This window comes from Phalangium opilio, unplaced genomic scaffold (genome assembly GCF_054372755.1).
Source record: "Phalangium opilio isolate 3A_F unplaced genomic scaffold, DU_Popi_V2 ptg000391l_1, whole genome shotgun sequence".
In the NCBI taxonomy this organism is placed as follows: domain Eukaryota; kingdom Metazoa; phylum Arthropoda; class Arachnida; order Opiliones; family Phalangiidae; genus Phalangium; species Phalangium opilio.
Window position 1 is genome coordinate 482,932 of NW_028324235.1, and position 16,359 is coordinate 499,290.

Here is a 16,359-nt window from a genome sequence, read left to right on the forward strand (position 1 = left end):
AATAGTGGTTGTAATTACACCGCGTAAACTCGAACCGCCACGTACAACATCAATATCAAACATTAGGACTTTAAGTCCTTCTGGCATGACGACTGCTCAGACGCTGGACAACACCCGAACAGCGCTACTCGAATTTCTCCGGGAACTTCCCCATTTCCCAAGAAAATTTCTGTATCCGCCATACCCAGCCCACGAGCACCATTTACACATTTACAGCAAGTACACAACAACCAAGGTCAACCCGAACAAGAACTAATATTTTCAATCCAAAACGTTTTCGTAATACTTAATTTTTTAAAGAATGAAAGATGTTATATACTCCTGTTATACACTTTCGTAATACACTTGATATATACTCTTCCTATATACTCTTAATAACATTATCATATATTGTTAGTCTCGCCACTAGTATACCCTGATCTATTCCACTAGTGCGCGCCACCTATAGCGAATAACGAGGTTTCCTCATAAAGGAGCTAGCTACTTTGTAGTCAGTTTATATTGGACACTTGATGAGCACAGTCAATAAATATTTTATTATAATTAATTCTGTCGACTTACTAAACATAAGTGGGTTTTCTCAGAACCTTGTTTTAGACGTTCGAGTGGTTTTTTTTTGGTTCGAATTAGCCATTAGTTGTTTTGCATAAATTGGTAGTAATGAAAATTAGAGATACGTTTAGGACATTTCATGTTTTGTTAATTAGGGAGACTAGAGATTAAATAAAGATTTATGATTTGAAAGTGAACTTTAAAATTACCGAGATAAACGCTAAGGTAAAAGAAACCCTTTCAGTTCTATAACCTTGAAAAACTGATAAGGAAAGTTCAGTTTTTCGTTTGAAAGGAAACAAGATCTTCTCGTAAAGGTATGTTCTAATGGAAATCGTGTCTTACAGATTTTATTCCGAATTAAACGTTATATAAGGCAAAGCTAGTGGTATGCATCAGAGTATAAAATTTAACATAGAACTTATATATTCTTTGTAAGTAATGATTTGAAACCTAGGATTAGTGGATGATTATATATTTTGACAATGTAGAGAAAACGTTTCAATGACTTAAGCCTAGTTAGACAAAACAAAGCGAAAAAATGTTGGTCTAGTATTTCGATATTGAGTCGTCTTTTCCCCGACTCGGACAGGTAATATTTTGGTTTTCCCAACTTGTGTTTTGATGATACGACAGGCTTTTTCCAGGTGACCTTTTGTTCCGCAGCCTCGACATGCGTACGCTGAATATGGGCACTCCCATTCTGGATGAGTTGTAAATGTACAACGGATGCATGGTTTCCTTGCTGTGTCGACACATCTGGTGTAGGGCTGCTGTCGTTGTGTATAGACCGTACTTCCCTTGTTGTTTCTGCTTGATTGGTACTGATTGGTGGATATTCTGTTGATCACATCGTCAGTATGATTGTGGCTTTTCGGCTCTCTAGCGTCCTGTTCTGCTGTTTCGTGAGCTTGGGCAGTGCTGATGGCGAGTTGGAGGTCTATGTTCTTGACGGCTAACAGCTGTTTCTGGACATGATCGTTGTTGATTCCGCAAATCAGTCTATCACGCAGCATTACGTCTAGGGTAGACCCAAAGTTGCAGAATTCAGCTCCTTTTCTCAAAGCCGCGACGTAAGTGGCAACGGATTCTCCGAATTTTCGGTCTCGCTTGTAGAATTTGCACCTCTCTACTATTTCCGTCGGTACTGATTCGAAGTGCTTGGTTAGGATGTCTATAATCTCGCTGTAGGTTTTTTGTGATGACTTGACAGGAGCGATGAGGGTACGCAGTAATGTATAGGTTGATGTGCCCAAGACGGTTAACAAGATGGCGCGTTTTTGATCGGCCACTGCCAGGTTGGCTGCAGCAGTTGCCTCGAGGTGTTCTTGAATCCCGTTGGCGATGAAGAACAAATCCAATCGTTCAGTAAATATCGTCCATTTATCGGAATTAGCGTCAAAGGGAGGTAATTGCCCAAAGGAGGAGCGAGCCATTCTGGTCGGTAGAAGTCTGTGATTTTCCAATGTTGATGACTGTTACTGTAGTGTTGTTTTTTATTGTTATTATTGTTATCTGCTATGCCCGCGTGAGATCTCGCCTCGTTCCGTCGCCAATGTTAAGGCCTATTGATAAGCAAACACGAGACTCAAGTTAATAACGGGGTGAAACTTTATTCAATTTTATCATGCGCGTCCGCGCAACGTCTGGCGATATTTACACGCGGGTGCGTATATGTACCGTGTCATAAAAAAGTATTACAGTTATGAAAGTCAATTAATTTACATAAAAAACATTTGGTCTACGACCTTATCAGTTCAAAACCTAATCACCCTAATATTAACCAGATTAGTTATGTAAACTCTTAGGCCTTGGTCATAACATGAGTATAAAAATTGGTAATACTGTTTTCGTTTTGTTTAGTACCTGTTGCTCTCTCTCTTTTCAAAATTGCTACGAGTATTACACATATTTTCCAAAAGATCCTACTGAAAAAATTCGAAAAGCTCTTCAGTCAAACTTTAAGGGAAATGAATTCACACAATATGGAATTACAAACGAAAAAAACACGTTGCTTTAAAAAAGTCTAATTTAAAAGTACCGAAGATTGGTTTTGAAGTCAACCCTTCTTATCCATTCTTGGGGTGTTTCCCTGACGGTCTAGTCAACGATAATTTGGTCAAATGAAGTGTCCAGTCATTGGTGAAAAAGGAAACTTAGAAACAGTCCTCAAGAAAACTCCTTACGTAAGGACGGAACATTTTCTTTGAAACCCTAACAAATGTATTATGGGCAATTGCAACTTAGTTTAGCCCATTTAGGACTTCAAAGTTGTCATTTTGTAATTTATTCTAAACTGGAAGATGATTGTTTTGTTATTGATGTGCCTAAAGACCAAAAATTTATTAACAATCTTTTACCAAGATTACAAATTACTTTTATAAATTACTACATTCCAAATTATTTGAAATGGAATAAAAAAGGACCGAATGTATTGGCGCAAATAAGGCTGAAGTGATATTTTTAAGTTCCTTAAATTTTGATAATCTTACAAATTTATTAAATAAAATTGTTTTACAAAATTTCAGGAGTCTTGGGTGCATTATTTATTTGCATTTTTTTCACGGGTTTTAGCAAGCTTGGGACAAATTTTTGAGAAACATTTAAAATTTATCGTTAGCCAAAATTCGTGTTGATAAATTAATAACAGCAGATACCACGGTGATCACTGAACTAGCATAGGGCAATAAATCAAAAGGCAATCTTTTATTTAAACAATTAAAAGCTCTCATTCTACCTATCGTTCTCTCAACATGCACTCTCGCAGCAGCTATTTTGGAATTTCGCAAAACTTCTTCCCTTGTAAATTGCTTTTTCTTCTTTAGAAAGGGTGGTCTTATTAGTTCTAAACCACACTCGTTGCAAAGATCTTCTATGGCAAACCCCTTGTTAACCATAATCCCATCTATGAAACCTTCACACATGTCCAATATTTTACTTTCAGACGTTACTTGTTGGTCGGAACATCTTAAACAAAAAGCTTTGCTGACAAATGTTATAACACCGGAAGGTGCGATAGCGACCAACAATTTAATCGTGTTCCTTCCTTTGTAGTGAGAGTACGATTTTATTTTGCATTGAAGACACGCGGGTCTCTCTATTTCGACTTCAGTACAGTCTAGTATTACCCTTGTATTAGGAAACTCAGCAAAACATCTGGGCATACATTTCATAATTTCATTTTTATCTAGCCATCTTATCGCGAATTCGAAAACCGAAACCAACTGCATAAGAGTTAAATTAAAATTATTTGAGGTCTGAACTTAACTTTTTGCAAACAAACCTGATAGAGTGGTAAATGAAATGCCAAGTTTTAGTTTAATGAGTGTCAAAAATACCCTATCTCGAACATTCATTGAGATGCAGCTAAGAAACTCACAGTTAATATTTTTAACGATCGCATCAAATAGACCAGTACTTTGTAATCCTGTTAATGAAATTATAGAGGTGGCATTCAATATTCCATTAGAAGCATTAACATAACATGTATGATTTTCCAAGGTGTTGACCATAATGCATTTATCATTGGGGTTTGGAGTGGTGCATTAGTCAGTCGTAGTTTCCTCGGTAGTTTGTTGAACAGCATCAATCCCCAATCTTTCAGCTAGAATTTCTGCGTCTGCTGGTCCATTTATTTCAGCTGTTTCACTTGCATGCAAAGTTGGAGATTGTGAGAGCTGATTCCTTTTTTCAGTCTTTCCAATCTCCCATTAGCCTTGAACTTTTGTTGATCATGCTTCCTTAACGGGAGTTTTTTGGAAGGAACAGCCAAGGGTCTAAGTCTGGGAGGGTAACTTAACTTATCTATAATAATTATTATAATTGGTTTTAAATTAATATTATACGCTTAAAACATACCTGAATGTTCATATTTCGGTTGAAGGCGGTAATCCTCTAATTTAAAATGAAGTGAGCAGACAACCGTGGAATTGGTGTGTGGTTTACCCATTTTTAAAGCTATATCCCATTGTTTCGACAATTTAACGTCGCGTGGAAATTTACACCCATACACGCTGCAGTATTTAACCATTGTTTAATTACGTTTAAATAAACAGCAAAACTGAAAAAAAAGTTAAAAACTAGTCTAATTATCGTTGAGCAGATAGTTGAGTTGTTGATTTAATTTTATAATTATCTTTGAGCAATTCAATTTAGTTAACTTTAATTTAACCATGAGTATGTTGATTGCGTTTGTCATTAATGGTATCGCCGGGATTAAGTTACATTTAAACACCTGATTAAACTATCTAATCATCGATCATCCGTTAAGCCTTGGACATTGCAATATAGGAGGCAGAGAGAGAGAACAAAAAACAAACTAGTACTTATGACATCTCATGTTGCCTTCTATTGAATCTCTCAACAACTATCGTTAAATTTATTACTTAAATAATATAATATTTTTAAATATAATAATCATATTAGCTAATTATAATTATTTAACTTTAAATGAGTATGTTTCATTGATTTAAATCACATTGCTAAAAATTATTGGCACGCGCTAGGCAGTCATTCTCTCTACTCTCTCTCCTCTCCCACTTACAAAATCCAGCTGCAGCTGGTTGGCGCGCGTCGGGAAGGGGTGGGTGGGTGGTGATCCACATATTTCTACCTCTCTCTACTCTACAGTCTTACTTAACTCGGGTTTTGTACTTAGCGAGCGTAGCTTCGTGGTAGCGTGCGCGTGCGGGCGTCTTCACTGGCGTCTCGTATGGATTGGGACATCACAGGTTCGAGGCCCGGCACCAACGGGAAAATAATTTCAATTGAAATTAAATACGTTACGCCACCTATGAGGGGTAACGTGAACTACGGGTGAATTTCGAGTCGAAAATTCGCGGGAAATTTGAAAAGTTTATTTATGACGAATCTCATCAGGTCACACCAAAATCCAGCCAGCCAACCTGCTGAGAGCCGTCCAGCCAACAGAGGTCGGAACAATCGTTTTCCAGTTCTAAAGAGCGGCAAAACGAAAAAATGTACTGTGCAAGGCAACGATAAAAAACAAGCATGCCTGGACGCTATCTTGAGGGGAGAGAGAGCGCGTTTTTTCCGAGGAGAGAGCGCGATTTTTGTAAAGAGGGGGAGCGTGATTTTTGTAAAGAGGGGGAGCGAATCTATTATAAAGAGGGAGAGCGAATCTATTATAAAGAGGGAGAGCGAATCTATTATAAAGAGGGAGAGCGAATCTATTATAAAGAGGGAGAGCGAATCTATTATAAAGAGGGAGAGTGAATCTATTATAAAGAGGGAGAGCGAGTCTATTATAAAGAGGGAGAGCGAGTCTATTATAAAGAGGGGGAGCGAGGCTTTTATAAGGAGAGGGAGAGCGAGGCTTTTATAAGGAGGGAGAGCGAGGCTTTTATAAGGAGAGGGAGAGAGGCTTTTATAAAGAGAGGGAGCGAGGCTTTTATAAAGAGAGGGAGCGAGGCTTTTATAAAGAGAGGGAGCGAGGCTTTTATAAGGAGAGGGAGCGAGGCTTTTATAAGGAGAGGGAGCGAGGCTTTTATAAGGAGGGAGAGCGAGGGTATTATAAGGAGGGAGAGCGAGGGTATTATAAGGAGGGAGAGCGAGGTTTAGAAAGAGAGGGAAGGTTTTGAAGGGAGGGAGCGAGGTTTAAAGAGAGGGAGCGAGGTTTAAAGAGAGGGAGCGAGGGTATTATAAGGATGGAGAGCGAGGTTTAGAAAGAGAGGGAACGTTCTGAAGGGAGGGAGCGAGGTTTAGAAAGAGAGGGAAGGTTTTGAAGGGAGGGAGCGAGGTTTAAAGAGAGGGAGCGAGGTTTAAAGAGAGGGAGCGAGGGTATTATAAAGAGGTAGAGCGAGGTTTAGAATGAGAGGGAAGGTTTTGAAGGGAGGGAGCGAGGTTTAAAGAGAGGGAGCGAGGGTATTATAAGTAGGGAGAGCGCGAAATATCTAAGGAGGGAGAGCGAATTTCGAATTTTGTCCGCTTTGGCTCGCCATATAAAACCAACTTACGCGAAAAAAACAGTCCGTACATTTAGCAACTTTTTCTTTACTTTGTTTGCTACAGCGGGAATTTCTTGACTCCGAAACACGACGCCAACTTCCGTAACTTTCATTTAAAGAATTTATAATACACTCTGACAAGAATTTATATTACTCTATGACCTTTTGCTTTGTTATTTACGCGCCTCATCAAGTTATTAAACGTTAGATCGACGGGAGAAGTTTCTAAGCCAATCAGGGAAGGGAAGATAATTTGAGGCTGGTAAGCGTCTTGTTACAATCTTAGATCTTTATGGAGATATTAAGTATCATATTTCTCTTATTACTCCTTCTGGTAACATTAAAAACGAGCGCGAGTTGGCACCATATCGGGCACAACGCCTACGTTCTGTTATGTCTATTTGTTTATGGAGATATTAAGTATCATATTTCTCTTATTACTCCTTCTGGTAACATTAAAAACGAGCGCGAGCTGGCACCATATCGGGCACAACGCCTACGTTCTGTTATGTCTATTTGTTTTTGTAGTTTAAACCCAATAATCTCACTTTATCATCGAATATGTCTATGATATCGAACATTCCAAATTCTCGATTGATTGGACTTCCGCTCAGTATTTTCGCTTCACCCATCAAGTTTGGAACTTCTACATTAAAGAACTTCAAATCTGATGGATCTTCCATAATGTACATCGGTACAGCAATATCAGTATCCTTCGCGAAAGGAAAATGTTAGTTTGGCAAATTTGAGCAGCTACATTATTCCAAACAATATACAGGGCCTGTCTTAACAACATTACAGTCTCCCGTGCAATGCAATAGACTGGGTCTCAAATTAGAAAAAAAATTTAAAACTACGGGGCAATCCCCTGCGCATGTGCCCATTGGACTCAATTTTTAAGGCGGTCCTGACAATACAGACATTTTCGTATAGTGATTTGACGAATTCACGGTGTTTTCCATTCTCTTGTTTGGAAGTGAAAGAAATACCTTCTTCATTCAAAACACGCAACTGAATTTCATAACCACTACGAGACAAGAAAAATTTTATTTATAATTTATGGCGTTGTTTTATGACGTGATTTTGATTTACGAGTCCAAATTTAAAAAAGCAATAGGTTTATCAACTACAGACGATTTTCAAGCTTAATTTGTTAATGAGCTGAATAAACTTAATGTTCATTTTTAAAACTGGCTGAGGAAGGACCGCTGTCCGAAAGCTCCCAAATTTGTAAAATTTTAAACTTTAAATAAACTTATAAAAGTTTACTCCATGAAGTAGCAGTTCTTATTAAATAAACAACATTCGAAATATTAAAATACCATGGATCAGAAATTCAATATCTACGATTAATGTTAAACCGCCTTAGTAGACGTTATTTCTACCGGGTTTTACAAACTTTTACAGTAACATCTCTTTTGTTTTAAATTCAAATTTTAGGCCCATTGTGATTGGTGCAAAGTGCATGGTCTATATTAAGGAAATACTGGCCTCCTTTTCAAGGCCTGTATAATTCTATTAAAAACATCTTCAAGTGGGCTACCAAGTATCGCTTCCTTTCATCATCAACTGTTAGCAAAGCTAACTGTATCGTAGCAACAAATCTGGCAATTTTCATGATATTCATGAGGTTATGTGAAAAATAAAGAAGGGACAACTAAGCATCTTATTTTTGTTAGTACATATCTTTCACGAGAAAGCTGAGAAATTGACAGTGTAAATCACTTTGAGACAACCATGAGGTAAATAATAAAGCTAGATTCCCAATCGACCGAAAATAAAATAGAACTACGGAGTGATATTAAACATATTGTGATTGAACGATAATGGCGTCATAAACGGATCATCTTCATCTTTGAAGGATTTTGCTCACACCAAATTATTTTACGTTTTAGTTTTCAGATACGCAATTAGCTCACCCTTGGCTTAACCAGAGTTCTGGGACGAAAACCAGCTATTTATTGTAATGGACAGAAATAGGCATTAATCGCGATTTTATGGATAATTCAATCGTAAAAGTTAAAAAGTGACGGCTTTGATATTTAAAAAATCGTGGCAAGAGGTTGGGTTTGAAGTTGAGTATAACGTTAGGAATTCTGAAACATATAAGATTTGTAATAGTGTAGAATTAATTTTAAACTCATGCTGGGTATGATGAATTTCGCATGGTTTTCTAATACCGTATGATCACTGCCTAATCAAGTTAAGGTTAGAGTGTTTAACGGTTGACCCTTATAAACTGAAAGGCGATGCTAAGTTAATTATGGAGGCTTCCGTTATATACTTCAGTCATAACTTGTTAACGGTGACCCTTGGGGAAAAATGCCATAGAACATTTTCAACTCAAAATCGTTCATAGAACTAACTGTACTTTGGTCGTACCACATGGTGAGCAGCCCTCAATTTTAGACGTTTTCGTCGATCAATTATTTTAAATGAAGTATGTTTTAATTGTTAACTATTAATTAAATAGAAGAACTTAAACCGTACCGAGTGATTTATCAGCCCACTTTACAGGTTGCAAGTTGTTGTTTTCCCAGTTCAGGCCCTCAATTGGATATGGATGGTTATTATTTTATATATTTTTAACTCTTTGACTGACGATGATGTCACGAAGAGGTATTACACTGGTAGTGTCTGACTCCATTATCATCGTTATGGTTAAGATTAACGCGGTGATTGGCTAGGGTTACGAGAAATGTCTAGCCTCTTAATGGCAATTGAGAGTATTGTTATCATTTATAGTGAATCAATCGACTTATATACTCTAAATTTTCAAAAATTGTTTAAGAGGCATACGCTTGAATCCAAACGTCAACAATAGCTATGTTTAGAATGATTTTAGGAATAGACTTTTTTAAAACGATTTAACTTTAATTGAACTAAATTAATGACAATAAAAAAATTAATATCAATTATTTTTTATTTAATTATTCAAGAAAACCTGTTAAATGCGTCTCGACTCGGAAAGGTTTTTTTCGGTTTCCTAACTTGTTAATTAAGGCATATCTTTTTAGAGGGAGTTTTCCGTTGTTGATGTTCTATTTGGCAATGTTGATATGTCGTTCATCCAAATTCAACGTGTGTTAATCCATGGCTCTTTTTAAGTTTGTTCAAATACACCTGTAGAACCAGTATAGTTAGCAACTGAAAATGTTTCTTTCACGATTTCAACATCTTAAACTAGCCAGTAATACACGTCCTTAAAACGTAAATTAAACGGTATATTACCGTATTTTTGACATGACCAATGTTTAAAAGACTTTAATACGCGTCTATAAAATTTAACGTTAAAACGTTGTGCCTACGTGATTTTGTTACATGGGTAATCCTACTCCTCTGTTTTAATGAAAAGCAGAAACCAAAATTCTACTTACTTGCTTCTCTAGATGGTTCTACACACCTAATAAGCGTTATGATACACGATGCTCTGGAAATTATTAACCATCTATTTTGAACCTTAATATCACGGAATTATATTTCTGCTCTAATGATTGTGGTCATTAATCGATCGTAAAGTGGAAAAATTGCGTACACACAATGTTTCCTGAAATTATCCAGTGAAACGTCGATTAATGCTTGAATGCGGTCCCTCCCCAATGATCATAGCACGAGGGGCTAGCCTTTCGGAGTCTCTGTTCACCAATTACGGATTACGCATATTCATTTCACCACTGTCTTAATCGTTTTAGTAAAGACAGAGGTACAGGCGTGTACACCGATTTGTGACTTGCCCCTCTTTCTAGCCACATAGATTGTGGTAATCGTTGAACGCTGTACTCCGGTGGTTAGAGAATAAATTTCGCCGGCATGATTTATGTTTTAACGAGGTTTACTACCAAGTATGAATAAAGCTTAATGTGTATGCTTACTTTCAACTGTTACATTTTCATCGTTATCAAAATTTTTAAACCCCCTACACACTAAACCATCCACATCATGAATATAATCAAAACTGTTGTTGAAAGATAGTTGACCATAAACATAGTTTACTGTTTTTGATCGTTATCATAAATGCTTAAACTGTGATGCAGTGTATAGATATTTTTATCCCTCCCAGTGACGATGGCGTCATGTAGAAATATTACATTAGACCTCTGTGTCTGTAAATGCGAATGATGTGGCCAAATGGAACAGATTGTGTTCTCATGTTCCGAAGCACGTCGCAGTTCACAGTCCGCAAATATTCGGAAATATGCATTTCAGTACGTTATATAGCTATCTGCAGCTTACGCAAGAGAAAACAGAACAGAGTATAATACTTTTGCCTCTGCGTGCTGCGTTTCGTTTGAGGTGTTATATTTCAACCGCTCAAGCTTTAAGACCCCCTATAGGAGAGCCTAACTACAGCTTTTAGTGAGAAAAAAACGGACGAACAGGGCCCCCCTCATATTCCCTGAGCAGTGCTAAAAAAATATCTAACCTTTAGCCTCCAGATAGACTACTTGAAGTTTTAGTGGGTAAAAAACAGGACGGCCCTCAAACGACGTAGAAAGCAGGGCTAAAGTTAAATTTTGACCCAAGCATTTTACTCCTTTATGACCATTAAGTAAGAATACATTGTGGTCGAACATCAGAATCTATCTTACCTCCGACTTTTCACAAGGGTCTAATTTGAATAATTTGAAAAATCATCTTTTAAGAAAGAAACTTAATTTTTAGAGATTATTAATCTTAAAGCCTCCAAGCCAATGATTTTTTGTAGTTGTTTTTAACGAATTCAATCAAATGAACTTGTAAGCGTGATTCTTTAAAATGACGAATCGGGTTATTTTGGCCCTTTAGCTTTGGCTTCTCTTCTACTCTGGTTCTTTTGAGAGCGGGATTGAATATTGCAGCGGACTGAAACACTGCAATATTGTTTTGCTAACCTTATTTTGCTTTAGCTTAACTTTTTTGGCGAAATAATTCTATTTTTACTTTCTCGAACTCTCATTTTCTTTTATTACTCCACTTTGGCTGGAGAGTGACCAGTAGGTCCTACTGAGACTACAGTTTTCGTATTCTGATTTCTTAACAGTGGCGTAACTACAGCGGAGGAGAGCCTGCAACTGCGGGCGGGCCTATGGCTTATGGGGGCCCTTTCTAAACTTTGCTTATAGAATGATTGTCCCATATTTTATAAAGTGTCATATAATTTCACAAATCTTCCAATAAATCCTATATTTTTGATACTTGAAAGTGATTATTTATAATCCCAGCTGTATGACTTTTTAAACGCAGAATTTGTGCTATCTAATTTGGTCAGATCAAACAAGTTGGGAAAACCAAAATATTACCTCTCCGAGTCAAGACGACTACTTACAAACTTATTTACCCAGATATGGAAATGTTTCTTAAGTTAAAATTTATGAAATATTAAAGCAGTATACAAAGCATAGCAAATTTACTGTAAATTAGACGACATTTTACATCCAATAATGATATACTTGTACACATTAAAATCATCCGATGGGGGAAAAACGGGAAATGAAGAGATAAAACTTTGGAGGGATATTACCTTTACGTGTTTGTAAAGGCCCAATTTTCTACTCCTCAACTGTATGCCCTCTATGTTCAAAGCCATATTCACAACAGAGTTGGCATGTAAACCCTATCCTCTCGTTTCACCTCAACGATTTTCTTAGTTTAACAACATGACTTAACGTTACATAACACCGAAGCTTATTTGTGGCTACACACACTGAAAGTAAATGCGTACCATAAAAAGCATGAAAACACGAAGCTATTATCCGATTACGATCAGACCTTTCACTGGTCTGGGCTGCGTTCAGCAGAGCTCACCAAAAAAGACAGCGGATTTTGGAAATGTTTACCGGTGAGCTCTGTCGTAATAGCTTTTCTCCGGTCATCGGCGTTTTATAAATGACGCTAGCGCAATAAAGCGTGCAAGGTACCAAGGCTTAACAAAAATTGTAGGATAACATATTTATAGAGATAGATAACAACTTTTATAATTAAAATTAGAAAATAACATATCTCTTAAAATTCTCGCGTGATCAACTGGTTTCACGCCAATTAAGTAGCTATAGTCCCATAAAGTTATTTGTATTAATTCCTCCATGGTTTTTTCGCCAAACTGAGAACTACGCGTTTTACGTCACGTTATCCTAAAAGCCGACTATTTTCTTTGAAGACCGCGCTAGCTCAGCGCTAAGCACCGTGACGTCAAAATTCAAAAACAAAATCCCGTTATGTAGGACACTGTAAGCAGCGCTGGGCTCTGCTGAACGCGGCCCAGATTTCCACCATGATTATAAAATCTAAGCCTAATTATTTAAAAGTGTATTTAACTTTCGGCTCACTCTGAACCGTTAATGTCTCTGCATACAGAAACGAAAACCAAACCCAAACGTTTACTTTTTGGTTCACTAGGCCTATTGACAAACAAAAGTTCATTTGACCAACATTGCAGCGTTGAGCTTGTATTCACTGTGACTTTAGAAAGGATTATGCTATAAACAGATGTAGTATAGCTTAAGTAATATATAAACATCCATTTTAAATAATAATATTAAAAAAAATCTTTGGAATATCAAAATGAAACGGAGCTTTAAAGCTACAAAAGTACTAAATGCATCATAATTACGAAAAATATTTCCACATATTCATTTTATATTATGGAAAACGGGAATATTAAGGTTCTGAAGGATTTCTTTACACATCAAAACAAAACGAACTTCTAACGCAGCGCAACTAGTGTTACAACGGACGGACACATATAGACAAACACATAGACTGCTGTTTTACCCTTTCCGTATTAATTTTGAGTTGAGAGACATGATTATCTTAAATATTAAAATAAATATAATTAATATTAAATATTTTCTTCGATAGTTGTTCGCCTTATTGAGCGTTACATCGTTTTGAAAAAGAACAATTAAACATTCTTGAGAGACTTGATTAATATTGGCGTTTGAAATGAAGCATACGCCGGTTGCTTCGCCTTCATCAAATAGGTAGTATATAAGGGTGTCGAATCGCAGCTATGGATAAGAACAGCGCAATTGCGTGAACCTTTGGTGGAAGCCCCACCATTGGGAGGCCGGACGTTTCTCGTAACCCTGGCCGATCGCCGCATATGTCTTAACCTTAAGGAGTAGAAGCCAGGTGTACAGACTGGTGTCCATGTGGGATGGTCAAAAACAAAGACCAGAAGAAGGTGGTGTTAGAAGCCAGGTGTACAGACTGGTGTCCGTGTGGGATGGACAAAAACAAAGACCAGAAGATGGTGGTGTTAGAAGCCAGGTGTACAGACTGGTGTCCGTGTGGGATGGACAAAAACAAAGACCAGAAGATGGTGGTGTTAGATGCCAGGTGTACAAACTGGTGTCCATGTGGGATGGACAAAAACAAAGACCAGAAAATGATGGTGATAGAAGCCAGTAAGTACAGACTGGTGTCTATGTGGAATGGAGAAAGACCACAAAATGGTGGTGTTTGAAGCCAATAAGTACAGATTGGTATTCATGTAGAATAGACAATTGACTAATCAGATGAAGTAATAGTGGCCAGTTGATTTGTGGATAGATTCAAGTTTTGAAATTTCCGGGAACTGTGAATACGGTCCGGAAATAGCGAACACATTTGCTTCAATTCGGAAACTGCGAACACGGTCCCCTGGGGTGTAAGTCAATAACAACAGACAGACACACACACACACACACATAGACTGCTGTTTAAATCTTGCTGTATTAATTTTTCTGTACTATATATTTTCTTCGTTAATAATTCACCATTTTGCGCGTTCCATCGTGATAAAAAGTGACAATTCAATCAGTATTGAAAACGAATGCTATTATAATTTCGAGAAAAGATGACGTTTACCTCCCCTTAAACCCTAAGTCTTTGCATAGCGATACTGATGTTTTGTTTTTGTACAACTTTGGTGAAGAGTGGAAGGAATTAAATTGTTACTCCACCCAGTCAGAATAGTAATATCGAGTTCTTAACTGAAAGCAAGTATTTTCGCCTTTTTTTAGAGATGTAATCCTAGGTCTACTTGTTCAGACGACGTATCATATTTACATTCGGGTTCACCGCGCATAGGTCGCGGGAGTCGCGGCGCAGGACGCAAAATACGTCAAATAATTTATGCATGACGTCAACGGTGATGGTTTCTACACCTCCTCCTCTTTAAGGCCCATAAAATGGCTTCTTAAAGATTCCAAGTAGTAAATCTATGTATTCCTGTTATGTGGGATAGACAAGGACTAGATTTGGTTTACCACTTGAACTGCGAACACATTCGTTAGATTAACTTTTTTTAGTGGATAATATATATTTGGTATATTTGAAATTTTGCATTATAAAGGAAATTTTCACTCACCACTAAGCCTTGGCGTTAAGCCGATGTTTTTAGTACTTTTCACCGCTCTTGTATAAAACTGAACCGAAATTCTTATTAAATGTGGCGTAAAACTTTAAAAAGAAGTACTATTCTGTTGTATTTAGAGTTTTTGTCTGATATAAGAAAGCAAATTAGTTGTCAAAAGCTCCTTCGTTCCACAAATTACGCCTCGTAAAAGAATGGGTAAGCGCGCTGCGAAAGCGCGCGATTTTGCCCTTTCAATCGAATCGAAAGAGGGCGCTCTCTGATTGGTCGGGAGTCCTTGTTTAGAATTTTTGTAAAACGACCAAATTCGCCGTCTTCTTTTTATTTTTTAAAAGTTTCACAGCTATTTCCTAATTTGTTTTACTATGCAAACAAGTTATGCAAGTATTTTTAGTTGAACAATCGATAAAAATCACTTGATTTTCCTCTTCACCCCTCCCTTTAGGACCATTCAAAAATATACCATCAGTATATACTTGCTTTTGCATTTAAAGTTAACCTCGATTTCTTTGAAAGATAGAGGAGCGGGATTGAATGCGTGAAATCCTTATAGTAGATGGGTGACAAATTTTAAAGGGAGAGTTTCACAAATTCCATTATCTAAAGGCAAACCAATAACCGTTTTTTTTTCGCTTTAGATATATTGAGAAAACGTAACACGCAATTCACAATTATTAACCGAACTTGTACAATTAAGTGCAATGCTTAAATTTACTAATACAATCCCCATCCCTGCAAAAAATGAATGATAAATATCATCAACCCACAATCCTCTCCCATTCACTGTTCCTTAAATGACGAACCAACGATTTTACACTACTACTACTACTACTACTACTACGAGAATGACAACAGGGCAGGTCAAACTAAGAGCCTCATTGTAGATGTACATCATACGATGTGGCTAAAATTGTAGGCCTGGAACAAAATATTGTAATAATGGTATTTTAATATTATGGAAACCTAATTTACGGGTAGCCTACCTCCTGGCAGTGCCACTGTCAGTTTTAGGAGTTTTTACTTTTCTTGATGAGGATGAGATTAAATTTATCCCTACAAGATTTGGCTTATCGATTCGACATCTCCGTCTCTACAGCGTCTAGAATATTTGATAGGTGGCTTCCGAGGTTTGTTGCGTGGCCAGAAAGGGAAGAATTACGGAAAACCATGCCCCTAGAGTTTAAGAAAGCCTTTGGAGATCATGTAACAGTTATTATAGACTGTTTCGAAGTTTTTATAAATCGACCAACATCGCTAATTACTCGAGCGATCACATGGTCTAATTACAAACATCATAATGCAGCAAAATATTCAATAGGCGTAACTCCACAGGGTGTCATCTCATTTATTTCTTACTGTTGGGGAGGAAAGGTTAGCGATAAGCATTTGACAGAGAATTGTGGGATCCTTAAAAAAATGCTTCCTGGTGATCTAGTAATCGCAGATAGAGGGTTCAATATAGAGGAACGTTTAGGTTTTTCTGCGCTCGGTTAGTAATTCCTAGCT

The 16,359-nt window shown here is 37.2% G+C and overlaps 2 protein-coding genes across 2 annotated transcripts; both read right to left on the reverse strand.

Moving 5' to 3' along the window:
- Positions 1-361: 361 nt before the first annotated feature.
- LOC149594043 (uncharacterized) lies at positions 362-1,988 on the reverse strand. The gene is made up of 2 exons (XM_089861596.1): positions 1,167-1,988; positions 362-442 (listed from the first exon to the last, which is right to left on the reverse strand). Exons 1-2 carry the CDS (start codon positions 1,986-1,988, stop codon positions 362-364), a joined length of 903 nt encoding a protein of 300 aa, XP_089717722.1.
- Positions 1,989-2,063: 75 nt separating this feature from the next.
- LOC149594044 (uncharacterized) lies at positions 2,064-3,782 on the reverse strand. The gene is made up of 2 exons (XM_089861597.1): positions 3,210-3,782; positions 2,064-2,117 (listed from the first exon to the last, which is right to left on the reverse strand). Exons 1-2 carry the CDS (start codon positions 3,780-3,782, stop codon positions 2,064-2,066), a joined length of 627 nt encoding a protein of 208 aa, XP_089717723.1.
- Between the last annotated feature and the right edge of the window lie 12,577 nt (positions 3,783-16,359).

What these genes read in the sequence shown, in the direction of transcription:
- LOC149594043 (XM_089861596.1), bottom strand. Translation starts at nt 1,988, where the DNA reads ATGGCTCGCTCCTCCTTTGGGCAATTACCTCCCTTTGACGCTAATTCC. An exon ending in GTCGTATCATCAAAACACAA is followed by an intron (nt 443 to 1,166) that starts GTTGGGAAAACC and finishes TATTCGCTATAG; the next exon opens with GTGGCGCGCACTAGTGGAAT.
- LOC149594044 (XM_089861597.1), bottom strand. Translation starts at nt 3,782, where the DNA reads ATGCAGTTGGTTTCGGTTTTCGAATTCGCGATAAGATGGCTAGATAAA. An exon ending in CTAGTTCAGTGATCACCGTG is followed by an intron (nt 2,118 to 3,209) that starts GTATCTGCTGTT and finishes GCTTATCAATAG; the next exon opens with GCCTTAACATTGGCGACGGA.